Here is a 19,074-nt window from a genome sequence, read left to right as displayed (position 1 = left end):
GAGTAATAAACTAATAACTTACAGTGATTTTTGCTTCTTTAAAGTAATTGTACCTAAACAATTATTTAGGTACAATCATTAGTTAAGGCTGAATGATTTAATTGCTTATATGCACAATTACTTCTTACGAATTAAACAATGTCAAATTAAAAGGGTCTCGCAAATTAGTACAATTATTTAGGTACAATCATTTGTTTAGGTACAATTACTTCTTAATCTGTGCTTCATTAAAGATAAGGCTGAATGAGTTAATTTGTGCTTAGTTTTGGATTAAATAACCGAACAGAATGAGTTGGGGTTTAGAGTTTTGGACTTTTTGGTTTTGCAATATTCTGTGATTTTTTCAAGGTTTACAGAACAAAGAGGACGAATTTTTGGTGATTTATTACTTATGTTTCATTTTTTGTGATTTATTACTTATGTTTCATTTTTGGTTTCATTCCCGTGATCTATTGCTTATGTTTCATTTTTTGTTTATTTTACAGTAGAAAACTTTCAAAACTTTGTAGACCGCTCTGACGATGAAGAACCAGAATCGGGAAAAACAACACCAACTTGTATGTCGATGCCAACGAAAGAGGGTGATGGAGAATTGAAGCACCAAAGGAAGCTCACTTCCGATGTTTGGGCTGATTTCGATTTCCTGGATCGTTGTGAAAATGGAATTAAGTTTGAATTTAGTTTTATGTCGGATTTGGTTTAGTTATGTGTTAAACTTTAATCAGATTTGGTACGTGATGCATAAAGTTAAGCCTTGTGACCTATGACAGGGCATTAATTATATGGAAAATATTGCCCCTTTGACAGATTGAGATATTAAGCAGATTGTCTTAAACAATTAGCAGGTTGTGTTAAAAAAATTAGTAAATAGGTCAGCAGGTTGAAATCAGGTTGACCCGTTCATTTTCAGGCTGGGTTGGGTTGAAAATTTCAACCCGTTTACCTAAACAGGTTGGGTTCAGGTTGAGAAAATTTCAACCCGTTTATAAACATGTCGACCTGATTTCGACCCAACCCGACCAATTGCCAGCCCTAGTTGCAACATACCCCTCTACACGGTATTTAAGAAAGTGGTACTTGAGTTGAGCCATAACCACTATAGTCAAATTATTTACTTCATCTTAGGTGTAAAACTAGTATAGTACCCGTGCGATGCACGATTTATGATATGAATATTGAATTTGCATATCTAAACTTTACTAAACTATAGTTATAGGCAATTATCATCAAAATAGAGCTTATAGATAATATTATTATTGAAACTAATGATGAATAGATTTGTTATTGCCTCATTTCTTGTCTTATTTATTTAACAAACTCAAAAAAAAATAAAAAAAATAATAAGGCTTCATAGATAAATTTATGCTTTTCCCCTTTAACCCATGTCAAACATAAATTTATTCCCATCCGCTCTTTACTTCGATAGTCATACCCACTTAATACTCCCCTACCATTTACATCATTAGCCGATCATTTAATACCCACTCCACCATATACCTTGTTCAGCTAGAGATAACTTTGAAGCGGGGTGGGTTGGTCTCTCAACACCTGTACCTGCCTAAAATTTTCATCCCCATACTCGTCACCACGATAGGTATGATACTCATCTCCGTCCTAATCCCCGTCTCGCGGGCGGAAAATAAAATTAACTCTGCTTCATCACCCGTCCGTGTATCCACACCCGCCTCAAACCAAGCCCTAGACAACTGATCTTGACATTATTTTTTGATAACAAAGTTTTGACTTTTAAAACTTTAAGAGTATGTGACAATTTGTTTGTCTGATTACGTTATACTTTTGACACATGTAACTTATAAATATTTTCCTAATTAAAGCTAATTATGGATAAATTTGTTATTGCCCCATTCAGTGTCTTATTTATTAAAAACAAGAAACAAATAAAGATACATAGACAAAATTATTTTCATTCTCACTCATCACATGTGTCAAACCTAGCCCTAAAAGGATGGACCCAACAATATTTTCTGGTAAGAGATTTTTTAATTTTAAAACTCTATTCTAGAGTATTTGACAACTTGGTTGTCTGATTAGATTATACTTTGGACACATATAACTTAAAGATATTCTCCTAATTAAAACTAATGATGGATAAATTTGTTTTTGTCCCATTTGGTGTGTTGTTTATTACAAATAGAAAACAAATAAGGGTACCTAAACACAATTATTTTCATCCTCATTCATTACATGTGTCAAACCTTGCCGTAGACGGCTGGACTCAACAATATTCTTTTGGTAAGAGAGTTTTTTATTTTAAAACTCTTTTCACAATTTGATTGTCTGATCACACAATACTTTGGACACATATACCTTATAGATATTCCCAAATTAAAATTAATGATGGATAAATTTTTTATTACCCCATTTGGTGTCTTATTTATTAAAAAACGAAAAACAAATAAGGGTACATAAACAAAATTATTTTCATCTATTCAACACATGTGTCAATCATAGTGTTTCTCATCCACCTTTCACTTCGATAGTCACACCTATTTAATCATTTTATATTTACATCATTACCCGATCACTTAACACCTACTCACTATTTCCTTTATTCATCTGTCATGATTTTGAGGTTGGTCGGTGTATCCGTACTTGTACTCGTCTATAATTCTCATCCATATCCCTGTCACTCACAATAGCAAAAATACTCACCCCTGTCAATCTCCTTATTAAAGGGTAAAAAATATAACTCATCCTCGATCTATCACTGACCTGTGTATCCACACACACCTCACACCCACCCCTGGACTAACATTTTTTTTTTGGTAAGAGAGTTTTTAATTTTAAAATTCTACTATAAAGTTTTCTACAAAGCCAATGTCTTATTATAATAATTGAGTAAATAAACAAAAAATTATAATATATAATCTATCCGTCCAAATTTAATCATTGCAATAGTCTTTTCACGGAGTTAGATGCGATAAGTTATTGTAAGCTTATATATTATAATTTAATAGAAAAAATAGGCATGCTGGGAGATAGAGAAATTTCTTTTATAGAATCAAGTATAAGAGCGACAAATCAGAGAGCGATATAGCTCCACATAAATTTCGTTATCCAAAACTGTGCGCAAAGATTTTTCATTAGATTATAATGTAAAATAAAGGCAAATATATTACCCATCAAATAATCAAATACAAATAAACTAATAATATAAAATGAAACTATAAAATTCTTAAAATTGTTTTTCATTTGAAAGATTTAGGAACTATTAAATAAAAGGATACGTCGAAATTTAAAATCCGAGAAAGAAAAAATACAAAGTTGTTAAACAAATTTTTATTCAATGAGCATATTTTACACAACATTGATAAATTCTTCTTCGAATATTAAAGCAAAGGTAAATATTCGTTATACATATCCACAGTCAATATAACACACATATTTTAAATTAAAATGGACAATACATGCAATTGGTCATTAGTAAATTTAAGTTCAATATTTTAATGCATGCTAAGAGATGTTAAAATATTTTAAATAATTAAAAAGATGTTTTGGTCAACCTAGTTAATTTTTTTATTATTATTTTAAACATATTATTGTCATATTGTAAATATATTATTGTGATATTGAAGTGGATTCTTAGTATATTTTTTAGTTAATAATCTTGGTGTATACACAGGACATTCCAAGAATTAGCCATTGTCGATCAACAATTAACATTTTTAATATTAGAACTATGAAATAATGCATTTGCCATTAATTAGCCATTATCGATCAATTGTTAGCATTTTTTTCACAACAATCTCATACTCTATTCCAATACCACTTATTATTAGTATATTATGAGTAAGGATTCATATAATATGTTATTAGTATATCCGAACTTAAAACATTGATTTTCTCTCTTTTAGTATATTATATAGATAGATAGATAGATAAAGATTATAAAATAAAATATAACAACAAACCTTTACTACGTAGTATAACTGTATAAGATACAACCATTATAAACTTAGAAATTTCAAAATCAATTTTCCCCTACCACCCCCAAATAGGATATAAACCCTTATAAGATATATCCACAATCTTATTCATCTACATTTAAATAAAACTTAATATAAAGTTCAAATTGTGATTTGCACGTCTAATTCCGAGTAAAGTGAATATTCAGTAATTGTGTTTCAATTGTAAAAGTGGTGATTCAAATTCGCACGTCAAATTCCAGCAAAGTGAATATCCAATAATTGTGTTTCCATTTTTTTTTTTTTTGATATAGGATAAAGATACAAGTGAAAAAGAAAACTAACTAATTAACTATCAGGAGTAACACCAAATGGTGTAACGAATTGCAGTCCTATATTTTTTTGTTTTGTGTTTCCATTGTTGTATCCTATAGGGTTGTGTTAGCGTGAGAATAGCAAAAGTCGATATATTTTTAATTATGATTTCATAGTAATTCCTAAATCTATCTATTCTATTACATTATACTAAAATTTTAAAATAGACGTACATTAGGATTTAGGAGTGACTACGTCACTTTCCGGTGTGAAATTTTCCTGCCAAAAACTTTTATCCTAATAAATCTTTGCCATTTATTTTCTATCCCTTTTTATTTACCATTTATACATGGAAAAAATATATTCTTTTGTATATAATGGAAATACTATATGACACTTAATAATAATTTGCTAAAAATGATTTTTTTTTTTTAATATTTTAGTCAAATCGTTCGTATTAGATGATTATAAATTAGTATCTTCAAGATTTCTTGGTAAATAAATATTTCAGTGAAATATATTACTAAAAAAAGTAGTTAAATAGTTTAAATATCCGTGCATACACGGGACCTGATCTAATTTTAGTAAAGTTAGAGCTTTATATTTAGCCTATGCATAAAAGTATGTATATTTTTTATTATGATTCCATAGTTGCAGACTAAATTGTAGCATTATAGAGTTTTATATTTTTCCATTCTCAATTCTCACGCATACTCAGATTTACTTTTGGAGAAATTTTTACTGAAATAAGTATATCCCAAGATATTTTGACACAGTTAGATATGCACTATTTAAAATTTGCTTTACTATAAATTTCTAAAGTACCAATGACATGTTTAATTGTCTAGTATAATTGCAGCTTGACATGCACTTTATGAAAATCCCTACACCAAACATAGACGCACCACACACATTTACAACCACTATACAGTAGTTTAATATCAATATCATGCCCTAATATAAAATTCATCAAATTTTATGATATTATAATGATATTATAACATCTAAAATTACAAGCGAAAGATTATGCATGTATTAATTTGAACCTAATATAATTAAGCATGTAATCAAACTATTTTTGGAAGTAATTATCACGCATAGCAGTGAACATATGTGATGTATATTTATTTATGTTATTAGATCCTTTATTTTTATTTTAAATTTAATTTATTTATATTAAAAGAGAGGCCAATCAATGAGTGACATTTGTCATCACCACATTGATTTCCTCTCTTTTAGTATAATATATAGATTGTAACTTTTGGCAAAAAATGTTTTCATTTTAGGTGTGTTGTAACTATTGTGACATTTTTTAGGGAAGTGTTGCAACTATATAGAAATGGAGGAAGTACTCCGTAATTTAAGTTGGCCAGGTACGATATGAGTTAAGGGCATTTAAAAATAATTTAAGTTGATATATTTTATATATACACTACACAAAATTATACCATTATCGACGGGAAATTCCATCATTAAAGACCAATAATCGTTGATTAATTAATGAAGGAATTTCCTATCGCGAACCCGTCATAAAAGGGGGCGTCATTAATGAAAAATTCCGTCGTTAATCCGTTGTAAAAGATATTTGTTACCACTAGTAGAAAAAAACATCAAAGGTGGGGCTTGAAATAGGCTTATATGTGGTGCTTTAATTATAAGGGCATCATATAGCATGGCCACATTTGTGAAATTTACAAAAGTTGCGCTGGACAAGCGCAACCTATAAGCTCAAAAGTTGCGCTTGTTTGCAACCAGCGCAACTTATGTGAAGCTTATAAGTTGTGATGGTTGCAAACAAGCGCAACCTTTGAGCCTATTAAAGATTGCGCTTGTTTGCAACCATCGCAACTTATAAGCTTCACATAGGTTGCTCTTGTTGCAAACAACAACAACCTTTGAGTTTTTTTTTTTTTTTTTTAAAAAAATCTGCAATATAATTCCTGATTCTGCAATATAATTTATGGTTTTGCAATATAAAATTCTGCATTATAATTTATAGAATACTGTTTCACCAAACATCAGCTTCACATGCCTCAAAAATGATATAAATTTCAAATTTTCGTTTTTAATCTGATTTTCGTTTTTTAATTTTGATTTCGTTTATCTTATTTAATTTTCGTTTTTTAATTTGATATTTTTGAATTTTATTTTTTATATGTGGTTTTAGGAGATAGAAGATCTCAAGAAAATCTTTGAAGTGAGGAGCTCTATCAAAATCTTGTCTTGTAAATTTTTGTTTTAGATTAGATTAAATATTATAATTTTTTATTATTATTAGATCTAAGTTGTTGGTACAAGTATTGTTATCAAGTATTATAAGTTGTTGGTATAATTTGTAATAACTCTTGATGATATAAAAGTCTGGGTTTTATTTCTTTTGTGGATTAATAATATGAAAATTGGTTACATTTTGTTTTGATTAAAATATTTGCATTTTTGTTCGGTTGGAAATTGAAGATTGTCAAATTGGTTTTTTTTTTAATTTTTAAAAATATCATTACCAACTACTTTTTAGTCGGAAAATTACCGACTAACAAAGTAGTCGGAAAATTACCGACTAAAAAAGTAGTCGGTAATTTTCTGACTACTAAGTTAGTCTGTAAATTACCGACTACATTATATTGTTAGTCGGTAATGTTCCGACTGTTTCAGTGGTATCACGAGCCTCTTATTATTTTCATAATCTAAATTGCATGAACGTGGTTAAATTATACAAATTTGCAAGGAATTAAAAGGGGGTGATTAATTTTCGTAATTGTTAATTAATTGCAAATTGCGTTTATTTAATTATATGTACGCAGTTTTTCGGCAGAATATTCGTTACTCAACCAAATCGAGTGATTTTGGTGTCAATTCCGCCGAAACCCGGAATTCCCAAATTCGAAGCCTAACTATGACTTTTCGGAGGTTTTAGTTTTTCGAACGCAAAAGTTTGTAAATTTAAGATGTTAAATTAAATATTTGCGATTCTTGTTGATAAATCTTGAATTTTTTATTGACCTACTGTATATGTTTAACAAGTTTGAATGCCTAGCGTTGTTAATTAAGCAATCTAATTTGTAATTATGATTAATTTATTGAAAATTGGAATAATTTAGAATTAATTTGATTTTCATAATTAATTAATAATTTAATTAGATACCTATGATTAAAAACCACCATAAAAATTGTAACTTTAAGTTAAATTTTAAATTTTTATGACCTAGACTTGAATCCATGTTAATCAGAAATCAATTAATTAATAAATTTTCGATTTTTCGCCCTAAAATTATGAAATTAATATGATTTATTAATTTGTCATTAATTTTGAAAATAAAATTTTTAATTTTTATGCGATTCGCTCATATAACTTGCACGCACAAAGCAATGGACTCTACGTGTTACCCTTAAGGGGTGTTGTATAGTGCGGGCATGCGACGACGAGCAAGGAAGCTCGTCGCCCATGCGGTACGAATGCAGCGAGCAAGGCTATGGTGCACGAGCACAAGGCAGCAGCCCTGCCTTGTGTCGTGTGCTATGTGCGATGGGCGAGTGGGCAAGGGCGAGAGCAAGGCAGCGACAGTCGCGTGTGGGCAGCAGGCGAGCTGCGCCACGACGCAACTGCCTCGCGCAACGTGCGAAGCCTCCAGCAGCGAGCGCAAGCTCGCGTGCGTCGAGGGCAGGCGCGCGCAGCGAGCCAGAGGCCAAGCGTACCTCGAGGCGCCTTGCGATGGTGTGCAGCGATGGATGCGACGCAGCACATAGGCTGCGCGCACATGGCCAGCGATGGCTGCGTGCATGTGGCCTATGGCTGTGCGTTGCGTGGTGATGTTGCGTACCTTGTGTTACGATTAGATCGTTTTAAAATTTTAATTTGAAATTTTCAGTTTATGTAATTTTAATTAATTTTAAAATTAATAATTTAAATTGTTTTCTTGGATTTTAATTTTGAATATTATAATTATAATAAATTTCATTTATTCTAATTATTTTACTAAAATTAAAATCATGAATTAATTTAAATACGACTGAAAATAAATTAAATATGTGTATTCAATTATAAATTTATATGAGCTTTAAATTTTAATTAAATTTGTATGTTTCCGGTTAGACTAGAAATACATTTTTATGTTTAAAATTAGTAAAGCATATGAATTTATTGGTTTAAGTGGGAGCCCTTTTAGTCATAAACTCTTGATTAGGTCTACAAATCCTTAAGGTTAAAACAGCTTGATTAGAATTAATAAGGACTGAATAATTTGTAGATTATTGGTGCCCTTGATTAATTGCTGCAAATGTTTATGTGATGCATACAATGTGTTTTTAACTAACCAATTATGTGGGCCATTCATGATAATGAATGGGCGAATGGTATATATTGTATATGTACTGTTTTGCAGGTTATGAAGTGACTAGTATGGCCCAAATAGGATAGAAAATATGGTCTGTGCACCATTAATTTGAATGTAATTGGTCTAAAGCACCAAATTTGTTTTTCAATTCAAATATGGTCTGCGTACCATCAAATAGTTGTAATTAGTTTTAATTATAGCTTATCCTATTTGAATAAAATGGCGCCTCCCACGGAGATTTTCAAGACGAACTTTGAAGTTGAAGCTTCAAGATGAAGTCGGACCATACTAGATCACATTTATCTTATGCATGCTTTAAGTTATTTATTGCTTTAAATATGTCTTAAATATGCATGAGATCAAAGCTTGATTATGTTGCATGATTAAGGATTTTAGTTCACTTAAAATCTAACCAACATAGTAAGAGCCTTAAGTTCCAAACGTAAAAATTGAGTTAAAAGGTGCCATGCCAAAATAACACTTACTTGGATATCCTTTATATCGATCTTAGTAATAGTTTTCCGCCATAGTAAGGTGTTACTTGTCGATACTAAAGGGGTAAGGTACACAAATAATTGTGAGTACATGTTAGTTTTGGTGAAACTCAACGATATAAGTAAGGAGTCCTTTTATGTCGTGGCAAAATCGATAGGTTTACTTAATAAGTTCTTAGACGTACCTATCAACCAAGAATAGTTTCTAGACTATTAGCAAAAGGCTTTTGCTTACCTAAAAGATTTTAGAATTGAGTCTAAATACATAATGTGCTTAATTCTTCAATGGATTTTAGGATCTTGGAATCATTTTATTCACACCTTCCGGAACACATAATTTGAATAAAATGCTTAATAAACATTGAATTATGCATGTATGCTAGAATTTAAGTTTATTAAGAGCAACTGTGAATGGTTATTTATTTGTTTATTCTTTTCAATTGTAGTTTTAATTATGGCAAACAACAATTCATTCAACATTCGGTCAATTCTCGAAAAGGAGAAGTTGAACGGGAAAAACTTCCTTGACTGGCAAAGAACTTGCAAATAGTTCTTATGCAGGAAGAAAGGGAGTATGTCCTAGAAGAGGCGATGCCCGAAGCCGCAGGCGACGGGGTCACTCAGGCAGCCCTCAATCGTTGGATTGATGCCAACAAGGATGTGAAATGTCTAATGCTCGCCACAATGAGTGCAGATCTGCACAAAACGTTCATCAACTCAGATGCTTTCACGATCATCAGTGAGTTAAAGAACATGTTCCAAGATCTGGCTCGAGTCGAAAGATTCGAGACTCATAGGCAAATTCTTGAGACCAAGCTTAAGAAAGGCGAGCCCGTAAGTCCAAATGTTCTTAAAATGATTGGACTCATTGAGAATATGAGTCGGCTGGATCAACAATTCTCTCAGGAAATAGCTATAGACACCATCCTCCATTATCTTCATAGCGGGTATGATCAGTTCAAACAGAACTACAGTATGAATAGTCTGGACAAAACGCTCACTGAGCTTCACGGTATGCTGAAGACCGCTGAAAAGACGCTCAAAAGTGATAAGCAAGATGTGCTTATGGTGCGTGGGGGTAAGTTCAAGAAATCTGGAAAGAAGAGGAATGCTAAGAAAGGTGGCAACAAGGCCAGCCCAACTAAGCAAACTGGCGCCAAGTCTGAAAAGAGGAAGGTCAGTCAACCCACTTCTGAATCCGAATGCTTCTACTGCAAGAAGAAGGGGCATTGGAAGAGAGATTGCTTGAAGCTAAAGGAAGATCAGAAGAATGGAACAGTCGTTCCATCTTCAGGTATTTTTGTTATAGACTGTATACTTGCTAATTCAACTTCTTGGGTATTAGATACAGGTTGTGGCTCACACTTATGTTCCAATTCACAGGGACTAAGAAGAAGTAGAAAGTTAAGCAAGGGTGAAGTCGACCTACGAGTGGGAAATGGAGCACGGATTGCTGCATTAGCTGTAGGAACTTATTATTTGTCGTTGCCCTCTGGGCTGGTTTTGGAACTGGAAGAGTGTTTCCATGTTCCAAGTCTTACTAAAAACATCATTTCAGTTTCTTGCTTAGATGCTAAGGGATTTTCCTTTTTAATAAAAGACAATAGTTGTTCGTTTTATTTTAAAGAGATGTTTTATGGATCTGCTAGATTAGTCAATGGACTTTATTTATTAGATCACGACAAACAAGTTTATAACATAAATACCAAAAAGGCCAAAAAGGATGATTCAGATCTCACCTATCTGTGGCATTGTCGATTAGGCCATATTAACTTGAAACGCATGGAAAGACTTCAAAAGGAAGGAATTCTAGAACCATTTGACTTAGAGGATTATGGTAAGTGCGAATCATGTTTTCTTGGCAAAATGACAAAGCAACCTTTCTCTAAAGTTGGAGAAAGATCAACTGAACTATTGGGTTTAATCCATACAGATGTATGTGGACCAATGAATACAAATGCTAGGGGTGGTTTCAGCTACTTTATCACTTTCACTGATGACTTCAGTAGATATGGTTATGTCTACCTAATGAAGCATAAGTCTAAATCCTTTGACAAATTCAAGGAATTTCAGAGTGAAGTAGAGAATCAATTAGGCAATAAGATTAAGGCACTGCGGTCTGATAGAGGCGGTGAATATCTGAGCTATGAATTTGATGACCATCTGAAAGAATGTGGAATTCTATCAGAATTGACTCCTCATGGAACACCACAATGGAACGGTGTGTCGGAACGGAGGAACAGAACCTTGCTAGACATGGTTAGGTCAATGATGGGTCAGGCCGAACTTCCATTAGAATTTTGGGGACATGCACTAAATACAGCTGCACTCACTATAAATAGAGCTCCGTCTAAAGCTGTCGAAAAGACTCCATATGAGTTATGGTTTGGAAAGCCTCCAAAAGTGTCTTTTCTTAATATTTGGGGATGTGAAGTATACGTCAAACGATTAATTTCAGACAAACTTCATCCAAAATCTGACAAATGTATCCTTGTGGGCTATCCAAAGGAAACAAAGGGGTATTACTTCTACAATACATCTGAGAACAAGGTGTTTGTTGCTCGAGATGGTATCTTTTTGGAAAAGGATCACATTTCCAAAATGACAAGTGGGAGAAAAGTAGACCTCGAAGAAATTCGAGTCGAACAACAAACTCTAGAGAATGCTCAAGATGACATTCAGGATGAAACTCAGAGATCTTTAGAAGAATCTGGTGAGAATCATGGTCAACCTAGAGATGTAACCCCGCGTAGATCGCAGAGATATAGATCTCAACCGGAAAGGTACTTAGGTATTTTGAGGAACGAGAGCTATGATGTTCTATTACTTGAAAGTGATGAACCTGCGACTTACAAACAAACTATGACGAGCCCTAGCTCCAAGCAATGGAAAGAAGCCATGCAATCTGAATTAGACTCCATGTCAGAAAAACAAGTATGGGATTTGGTCGATTTGCCAGATGGCTACCAAGCCATTGGAAGCAAATGGGTTTTCAAAACTGAAAAAAGACAAGGATGGGAAACTTGAAGTTTTCAAGGCTAGATTGGTTGCAAAAGGTTACAGTCAAGTCCACGGTGTGGATTACGATGAAACCTTTTCACCAGTTGCAATGCTAAAGTCTATTCGGATAATGTTAGCAATCGCTGCATATTACGATTACGAAATATGGCAGATGGATGTCAAAACCGCTTTCTTAAACGGCGTTTTAACAGAAACTGTGTTTATGACAAAGCCTGAAGGTTTTGAGGATCCAAAGAATGCTAAAAAGGTATGCAAGCTAAAGAAATCAATCTACGGATTGAAGCAGGCATCAAGGAGCTGGAATATACGTTTTGATGAAGCAGTCAAGGACTTTGGTTTCATCAAGAACGCAGACGAATCTTGTGTATACAAGAAGGTCAGTGGGAGCAAAATTGCTTTCCTAGTGTTATATGTCGACGACATATTACTTATCTGAAATGACATAACTATGTTGAACTCTGTCAAGATTTGGCTTGGGAAATGTTTTTCGATGAAGGATCTAGGAGAAGCACATTACATATTGGGCATCAAGATTTACAGAGATAGATCTAAAAAGATGATTGGACTTAGTCAAAGCACTTATATCAATAAGGTGCTTGAAAGGTTCAAGATGGCAGACTCCAAGCGAGGCTACCTACCCATGTCTCATGGAATGACTCTAAGCAAGACTCAGTGCCCAAAAACACTTGATGAGCGTAGACGAATGAATGGGATTCCATATGCATCATTGATTGGTTAAATAATGTATGCTATGATATGTACACGCCCGGATGTTGCGTACGCACTCAGTGCTACGAGCAGATACCAGTCAGACCCAGGAGAGGCACATTGGACTGCTGCCAAGAATATTCTGAAGTACCTGAAAAGGCACAAAGATAACTTCCTGGTCTATGGTGGAGATGATGAATTAATTGTTAAAGGCTATACGGACGCAAGTTTCCAAACCGACAAAGATGATTTCAGATCACAGTCTGGGTTTGTCTTCTGCCTCAACGGAGGTGCAGTAAGCTGGAAAAGTGCTAAGCAAAGCATCATTGCGGATTCTACAACTGAAGCGGAGTACATTGCTGCACATGAAGCAGCAAAGGAAGCTATATGGCTAAGGAAGTTCATAGGTGAACTTGGTGTAGTCCCCTCCATTAAAGGACCAATAGCCCTGTATTGTGATAATAACGGAGCTATTGCACAGGCAAAGGAGCCTAGACACCACCAAAGAGTCAAGCATGTACTTCGTAGATTTCACCTTCTACGAGAGTTCGTTGAAAGAAAATAAGTCGAGATAAGCAAGATAGGAACTGATGACAACATATCAGATCCATTGACTAAACCTCTGCCGCAGGCGAAACACAACTCGCACACTGCAGCTATGGGAATCAAGCATATTGGAGAATGGCTTTGATATATTTAATGTTTTAAAAGTTTTAGAGTTTAATTCTTTGTAAAACATTATTGGTTAATCATTCACAATAAATGAATAAAATTCATTTTTCCATTTAATTTGTGGTTTATTAAATGATGAGTCCCTTCAAATTGACGATATATTCAAGATAGACTGTCAGGACCAGTCCTGTGACTAAGAAATGTCTATCAAGTGAACTTGAATGTCAAAGGTTGATAATGGTCCCTGGTCGGAGTTTTCTATAAAATTGGACGCATAGAAAACGTTAGACGACTAGAATGCAAGATGACTAGTAGTTCTGTTTCTTAAACTATGTGGACATGTCAATGTCATAATCATTTGCATAGATACTTACTTTGAGAAGACTAGTATCGGACAAGACCTATGAAACTTTACTGTAAGAGATGAAAATCTGTCATAAGTAAATTTCATTAAAATTATTAGACACTAAATCCTCAATACCTGAGTGATTTGAGGTTACTTGTTTGAGAACTTGTTACTTTGACGTTGACCAACCGTCGCACCGTAAAAGGAGACTATAAAGGCAACGCTCAGGTAATCACCTATCAAACGAAGTCTAATCTCAAGATCGCAAGATTGGGATTGTCCTCCCATAAATCGGGATGAGATGCTTAAAAGTTGTACAAGGCCACTCGGAGAGCTAGAAACTGTAAAATGCATGGCCGTGCTCGGATAAATCATAGGCTATGATTATCTGTTTATTTGATCAGTTGAACTCTGAAACCGAGAAACACCTCTGGACATAATAAGGATGACAACTCTTACCTTATGTTCAAGAGCAAGCATCGAGCGACAAAGGAATTAGGTAATGCACACTTGTCCCTAAGGACAAGTGGGAGACTGAAGGAAATAATGCCCTTGGTCCAAGTATGCATTCAATGATAAGTCTAATAAATGCGGTTCAGTATTAATTAACAAGTTAATAATTCAGTGAGATCAAGTGAGCTGAATGCCTAGCTAGAGGCCGCTTCAGTTCAAGTGGAATTAATGATATTAATCCACAGCTTACTCTTGACTGAACCCGTAGGGTCACACAAATAGTACGTAAACGGATCAAGTATTTAATGGCATTAAATAATCTATCTATGGATATTCGGAATCGGCGGATCTTTGTTTCAGTGGCCGGGAGCTGAGATCGTCACAAGCAAGTGAATACTCCGGAAACGATGATATTGCCGGAAACGAAAATATGGATCGTATCGGAAATATAAATATTATCCAAGTCGTAGATGTTGCCGGAAACGGAAACATGGTACGTATCGGAAAATATTATCGGAAATGGAAATATTGCCGGAATCGGAAATATTGCCGGAAGCGGAAATATTGTCAGAATCGGAAATATTATCGGAATCGGAAAATAATTCCGGAAACGGAAATATTAAATATTTGTTCGAAACGGAAATTAATTCCGGAATCGGAAATATTAAATATTGTTCGTATCGGAAATGAATTCCGGAACCGGGAATTTAATCGGAAGCGTATCGTACGAATGAGCATCGGACGAAGCCTGCCGGACGAAGGCCCAGCACGAAGCCGGGCCATCGCCCAGCAAGCAAGACGCACGCCAACACGCACAGCCCATGGCAGCGCCAGGCCCACCGCAAGGCAGGCCCAGCGCGCCAAGGCGTGGCTGCGTAGCGTGGGCTGCGTAGCGTGGGCCAAGCGCATGCACGTATGGGCGCCCTCGTGGCTCCGTGCGTGTGTGTGTTTGTGTCCATGCACAATTCCTAAATCTATTAGGATTTGGTGTATGATTAAATTCCTATTCCTAAAAGGATTATTTAATTAATTAGAGTCCTTGTAGGATTCTAAGTTTAATTAAATCGTATCCTACTAGGATTCAAATTCCCATTCCAAACCTCTATAAATAAGGGCCTAGGGTCATAATTTATGGACATGGGATTGAAGTATTCTAAGGGTAAGTTTTGAAAGAAAAATAAGCCAAACACTTGCAAACACTTAACCGAATTTCCTAGTAACCTTAAGGGCGATTCTAGTTGGTCTAACTTGAGGCGGATCCGGACGTACTGTGGACTATCTACGGAGGGACGACATTTGGAGTCGTAAAGACATGTTCTTGTCCGGTTCGGGTGCAGCTAGGGAGGGCACGCTACAAAGTGTATGCTCCTAAATTATGCTAAATGATTATGTGTAAATAATATGTTTCCTGACATTAAGGTTTTTCCGCATGATTTATGTTTTGTCATATGTATCATAACCTATCAGTTCATTGATTGCCTTCACACTTACAATCTCTAGAGAACTCTGTTTAGATCCGAATATAGTGCTTATTTAGGCATCGGAGGGGCTTTCCTTGAAAACACCCCGAGACTAGTAACCTTACTCGTGTGCAGGTATTCGTGGAGTCTTCCACATCAACGAAAGGACTTTCAATCCAAAGCTCATTGTTTTATACCCGGAACATATGTCTTGTTCTGTTTTTTTTTTCCCTTGGATCACATACAATTAATTTTGTTTCACATCCAATTTTAATTATTTTTATCACAATCCAAATGCATTATCTTCTATTGTTTTAAAATTTTCGTATCATCTCCTATTTCCATAGGCAATATAACCAATTTTTTCAAGTAAGAAAACCGTGCATATATAGCACGGTTTAAAAACTAATCATACAAGATTACAATTTCATAAAATTTGACTTTTAGAATTACAACTCAAAGCTAGCTCTTTCCTTACAATTGTTTTGTTTGTTGAGTTTCAACTGAAATTCAGGTGTCAAAGAAGTTGAAAACCTCAAATCAGTTGGTCTTCCTACAATTAGTTCTGACTTCTCCAGTGGTGCCAGTAAGAACACTCATGTTACCCATCTTAAGCATTGCAGTAGAGAAATCCGTGAAGAATGTGGAAGAACTGGAACTATAAGACGAAACTTGAGAGTCTGTGGTTCCACTATTTCCACTATACAATTCTTGATCTGAATGAAGAAGTCCTTGTTGGCTCATCAAGTTGGTGAAGTAGGCATTGTCAAACGTCGTTGGGCTCGTCTTGTCAAGTGGTGAAAGGTTGTTGTCACCTCCAGTGCTAGGACAATTTGCTTGCAAAGATGTCGCAAATGTGGAGTTTATGTTAGTCTCATTATATATGTGTGACCGGAAAGTTGTACATCTTGCTTGCCCTATAGTGTGAGCACCTACAATTATAATGGGTAACGACATTAATTAGTTACGAAAATGATAAAGGTCGCAACATGCGACCTTTAAGCCGTGTCACAATGATGACATGTCATGCTTATGTGTCATGATTTAAATTGGAAATTAAAGTATTTAACTTATATATATAACCTATTATACATGTTTCATAAAAAGGTAGGAAAATTTTAATATTCTAATTTGTTTCCTTCTTTATGTCGAATATCATATTTACTTATTTTTATAGTAAAAATATTAGATTGATAGTAAAAATATTCCGATGATTCATGACCTGCGTGGCGCGTATATGTACCAATTAAACTCCGACGTGTAAGATTGCGACAACTAAATGTTGTCGCAATTTGTGACTTTTATCATCACCCGGTTAGTTAATAGCCAATCCGTACTACTACAAAAACACCCTTAAAAGTAGTGTACCAAAGACACCCTTAGAAAGTAAGAAATGTATGAATAAAAAAAGTGGGTAGAAATTGATATAAACCTGATAAAGCCACCAAATCTTGGGTAGTAAAGCCTCTGTTGGTGAAGAATGGTATGAGTTGGGAGAGATTCAAAGTTGGGGCAGGAATATTGGAGTTCGCTGCACTTTGACTTGCCGTTGTCGAATCTCTTCTCCCTAATTGTACACTCCAACTTTGTCCACCAAGCTGAAAGTTGATATTAAATTAATTAGTGGGAAATTAAGTCTTAAATATATGAAACCAAAACTGTTTCGATCTTTTCTCTTTCTAATTTGCAAGTCTTAAATATCAAAAGAAATACGGAGTAGCTATAACATGGCAGGACAATTATATATATGCGAAAATTCCGAGTTAATTTCAGTGATTGAGAAAACTTTCAAATCAAATAGAATTTCGTATATATTTTGCTGGACACTATATTATCTGATCGCTGATTCTTGCTCCTACTCTTAGATGTTGACAGTATATTAGTAGTTATTAACAATATATATATATATATATATATATATATATATATATATTAATTGATTTTGATTGTACCTAGTGGTGGATACTATATTATCTAATCGACGATTTATCACTAAAATGCAATATTGTTTAGACTTAAATATCAAAAGAAATAGCTATAACATGGATAAAATGTAAAGAACATCATGAAATAGACTAAAACGGAAAATGTAAAGATTATTATGAAACGGAGTTAGTACTGGGGGTAGAAACTTGAAGTGGCTAACCGATCAATGCATGAACTTGCAATAGATTGTTAGTTTTATGATCGATAGTCTTACCGCAACGACGGAATCTCTGGCAGCAACAGCTAAAATATCAGCACAAGATACAACTCCGGCACAAGCACTCTCAACTTGTGATTTGATGGTGTCGATAACATCAAAACCTCTCACTGAATTTACATTTGGTACGGCTGTTTTTTCTCCGGTGAAGTTCGCAGTGTCGTCGAGCAATATTGAGCCATCACATCCCTATATATTGATCATCCACAAATAGTAAAACAATGACTTTTTTAAAAGTTTACGCACATATATATACAAAGATCATACAAGACTCGTTTATGGATATAGACTTACGTTAACAAAGCAATCATGGAAATGAAGCCGAAGCAAGGATGCACCCATACGAGACTCGTTTTTCACTGCAGCTTGAACTGCGGATTGAATTGTGGAGAGCGCATTTGGGCACGAGGTTGAATAGAAAGTTGATGATAATTGAGCTGAAGCTACTCCAATTAGTACTAAGATTAAGCTGCATTGAAGCTTTAAATTGGAAATTTTCAACGTCGAAGATGATGAAAAGGAAGCCATTTGTGAAATATTATTAGTTTGGTTATGAAAATGCATGGTTGATTTCATGTGTATTTGTAGAACCAAATCAAGCCTAAGTGCGTAAGCCAAGTGTGAACAATTCCAAGTCAACATTCGACGACTATATTCGGTTGGCCAAATAATGCTTAGTGATAAAGTATTTGTTGAAATGGACAAAATAATACGTTGTTTATTGTCGGAAATTATGGAGTGTATTATATTTGACTTATAATTCAAAACAAATTTGACATTTTAAATTTCAACACATAACTTTAGTTTTATCATTAATCTTTTAAAGGAAAATTTGTCAGAAAGGATCTTTTAAAACACAAAAGTTGTGAGAAATGACCTTTTATAAAAAATAAAAGTTGTGAAAGAAGGCCCAATTGGATTTTTTTGTTGTGAATAAGGACCATAAGCGATTTTCCTGTGGTCAACGACTTAGGGGTGAAGGAAATATTGGAGGGAAACTTTTAAAAAAATAAAGTCAAAATTTAAGACACGTGCGTGTCACGTGATGGTCAACACCGAAAAATCACTTATGGTCCTTATTCACACAAAAAAAATGCAATTGGGCCTTTTTCACAACTTTTTTTAAAAATGTCATTTCTCACAAT

General features: G+C 34.3%; 1 protein-coding gene across 2 annotated transcripts; it reads right to left on the bottom strand.

Moving 5' to 3' along the window:
• Window positions 1-16,064: 16,064 nt before the first annotated feature.
• On the bottom strand, window positions 16,065-18,493 carry LOC110790207 (cationic peroxidase 1). Of its 2 annotated transcripts, none has more exons than XM_056828447.1 (4): window positions 18,224-18,493; window positions 17,927-18,118; window positions 17,159-17,324; window positions 16,065-16,562 (listed from the first exon to the last, which is right to left on the bottom strand). In XM_056828447.1, the coding sequence occupies exons 1-4, from the start codon at window positions 18,491-18,493 to the stop codon at window positions 16,267-16,269; spliced, it is 924 nt and encodes a 307-aa protein (XP_056684425.1). In that variant the 3' UTR covers window positions 16,065-16,266. The 2 variants fall into 2 exon arrangements, with proteins under 2 accessions (XP_056684425.1, XP_021850675.2); XM_021994983.2 differs by having other exon boundaries at window positions 16,065-16,658; window positions 18,224-18,492.
• Window positions 18,494-19,074: the final 581 nt, after the last annotated feature.

The sequence above is a fragment of the Spinacia oleracea genome, chromosome 5, assembly GCF_020520425.1.
Source record: "Spinacia oleracea cultivar Varoflay chromosome 5, BTI_SOV_V1, whole genome shotgun sequence".
In the NCBI taxonomy this organism is placed as follows: domain Eukaryota; kingdom Viridiplantae; phylum Streptophyta; class Magnoliopsida; order Caryophyllales; family Amaranthaceae; genus Spinacia; species Spinacia oleracea.
The sequence above is the reverse complement of the archived record's forward strand: the minus strand, read 5'-3'. Positions and strand labels throughout refer to the sequence as shown.

What these genes read in the sequence shown, in the direction of transcription:
- LOC110790207 (XM_021994983.2), bottom strand. Translation starts at nt 18,457, where the DNA reads ATGGCTTCCTTTTCATCATCTTCGACGTTGAAAATTTCCAATTTAAAG. An exon ending in CCAGAGATTCCGTCGTTGCG is followed by an intron (nt 17,325 to 17,926) that starts GTAAGACTATCG and finishes ATCAACTTTCAG; the next exon opens with CTTGGTGGACAAAGTTGGAG. An exon ending in AGATTTGGTGGCTTTATCAG is followed by an intron (nt 16,659 to 17,158) that starts GTTTATATCAAT and finishes TTATAATTGTAG; the next exon opens with GTGCTCACACTATAGGGCAA.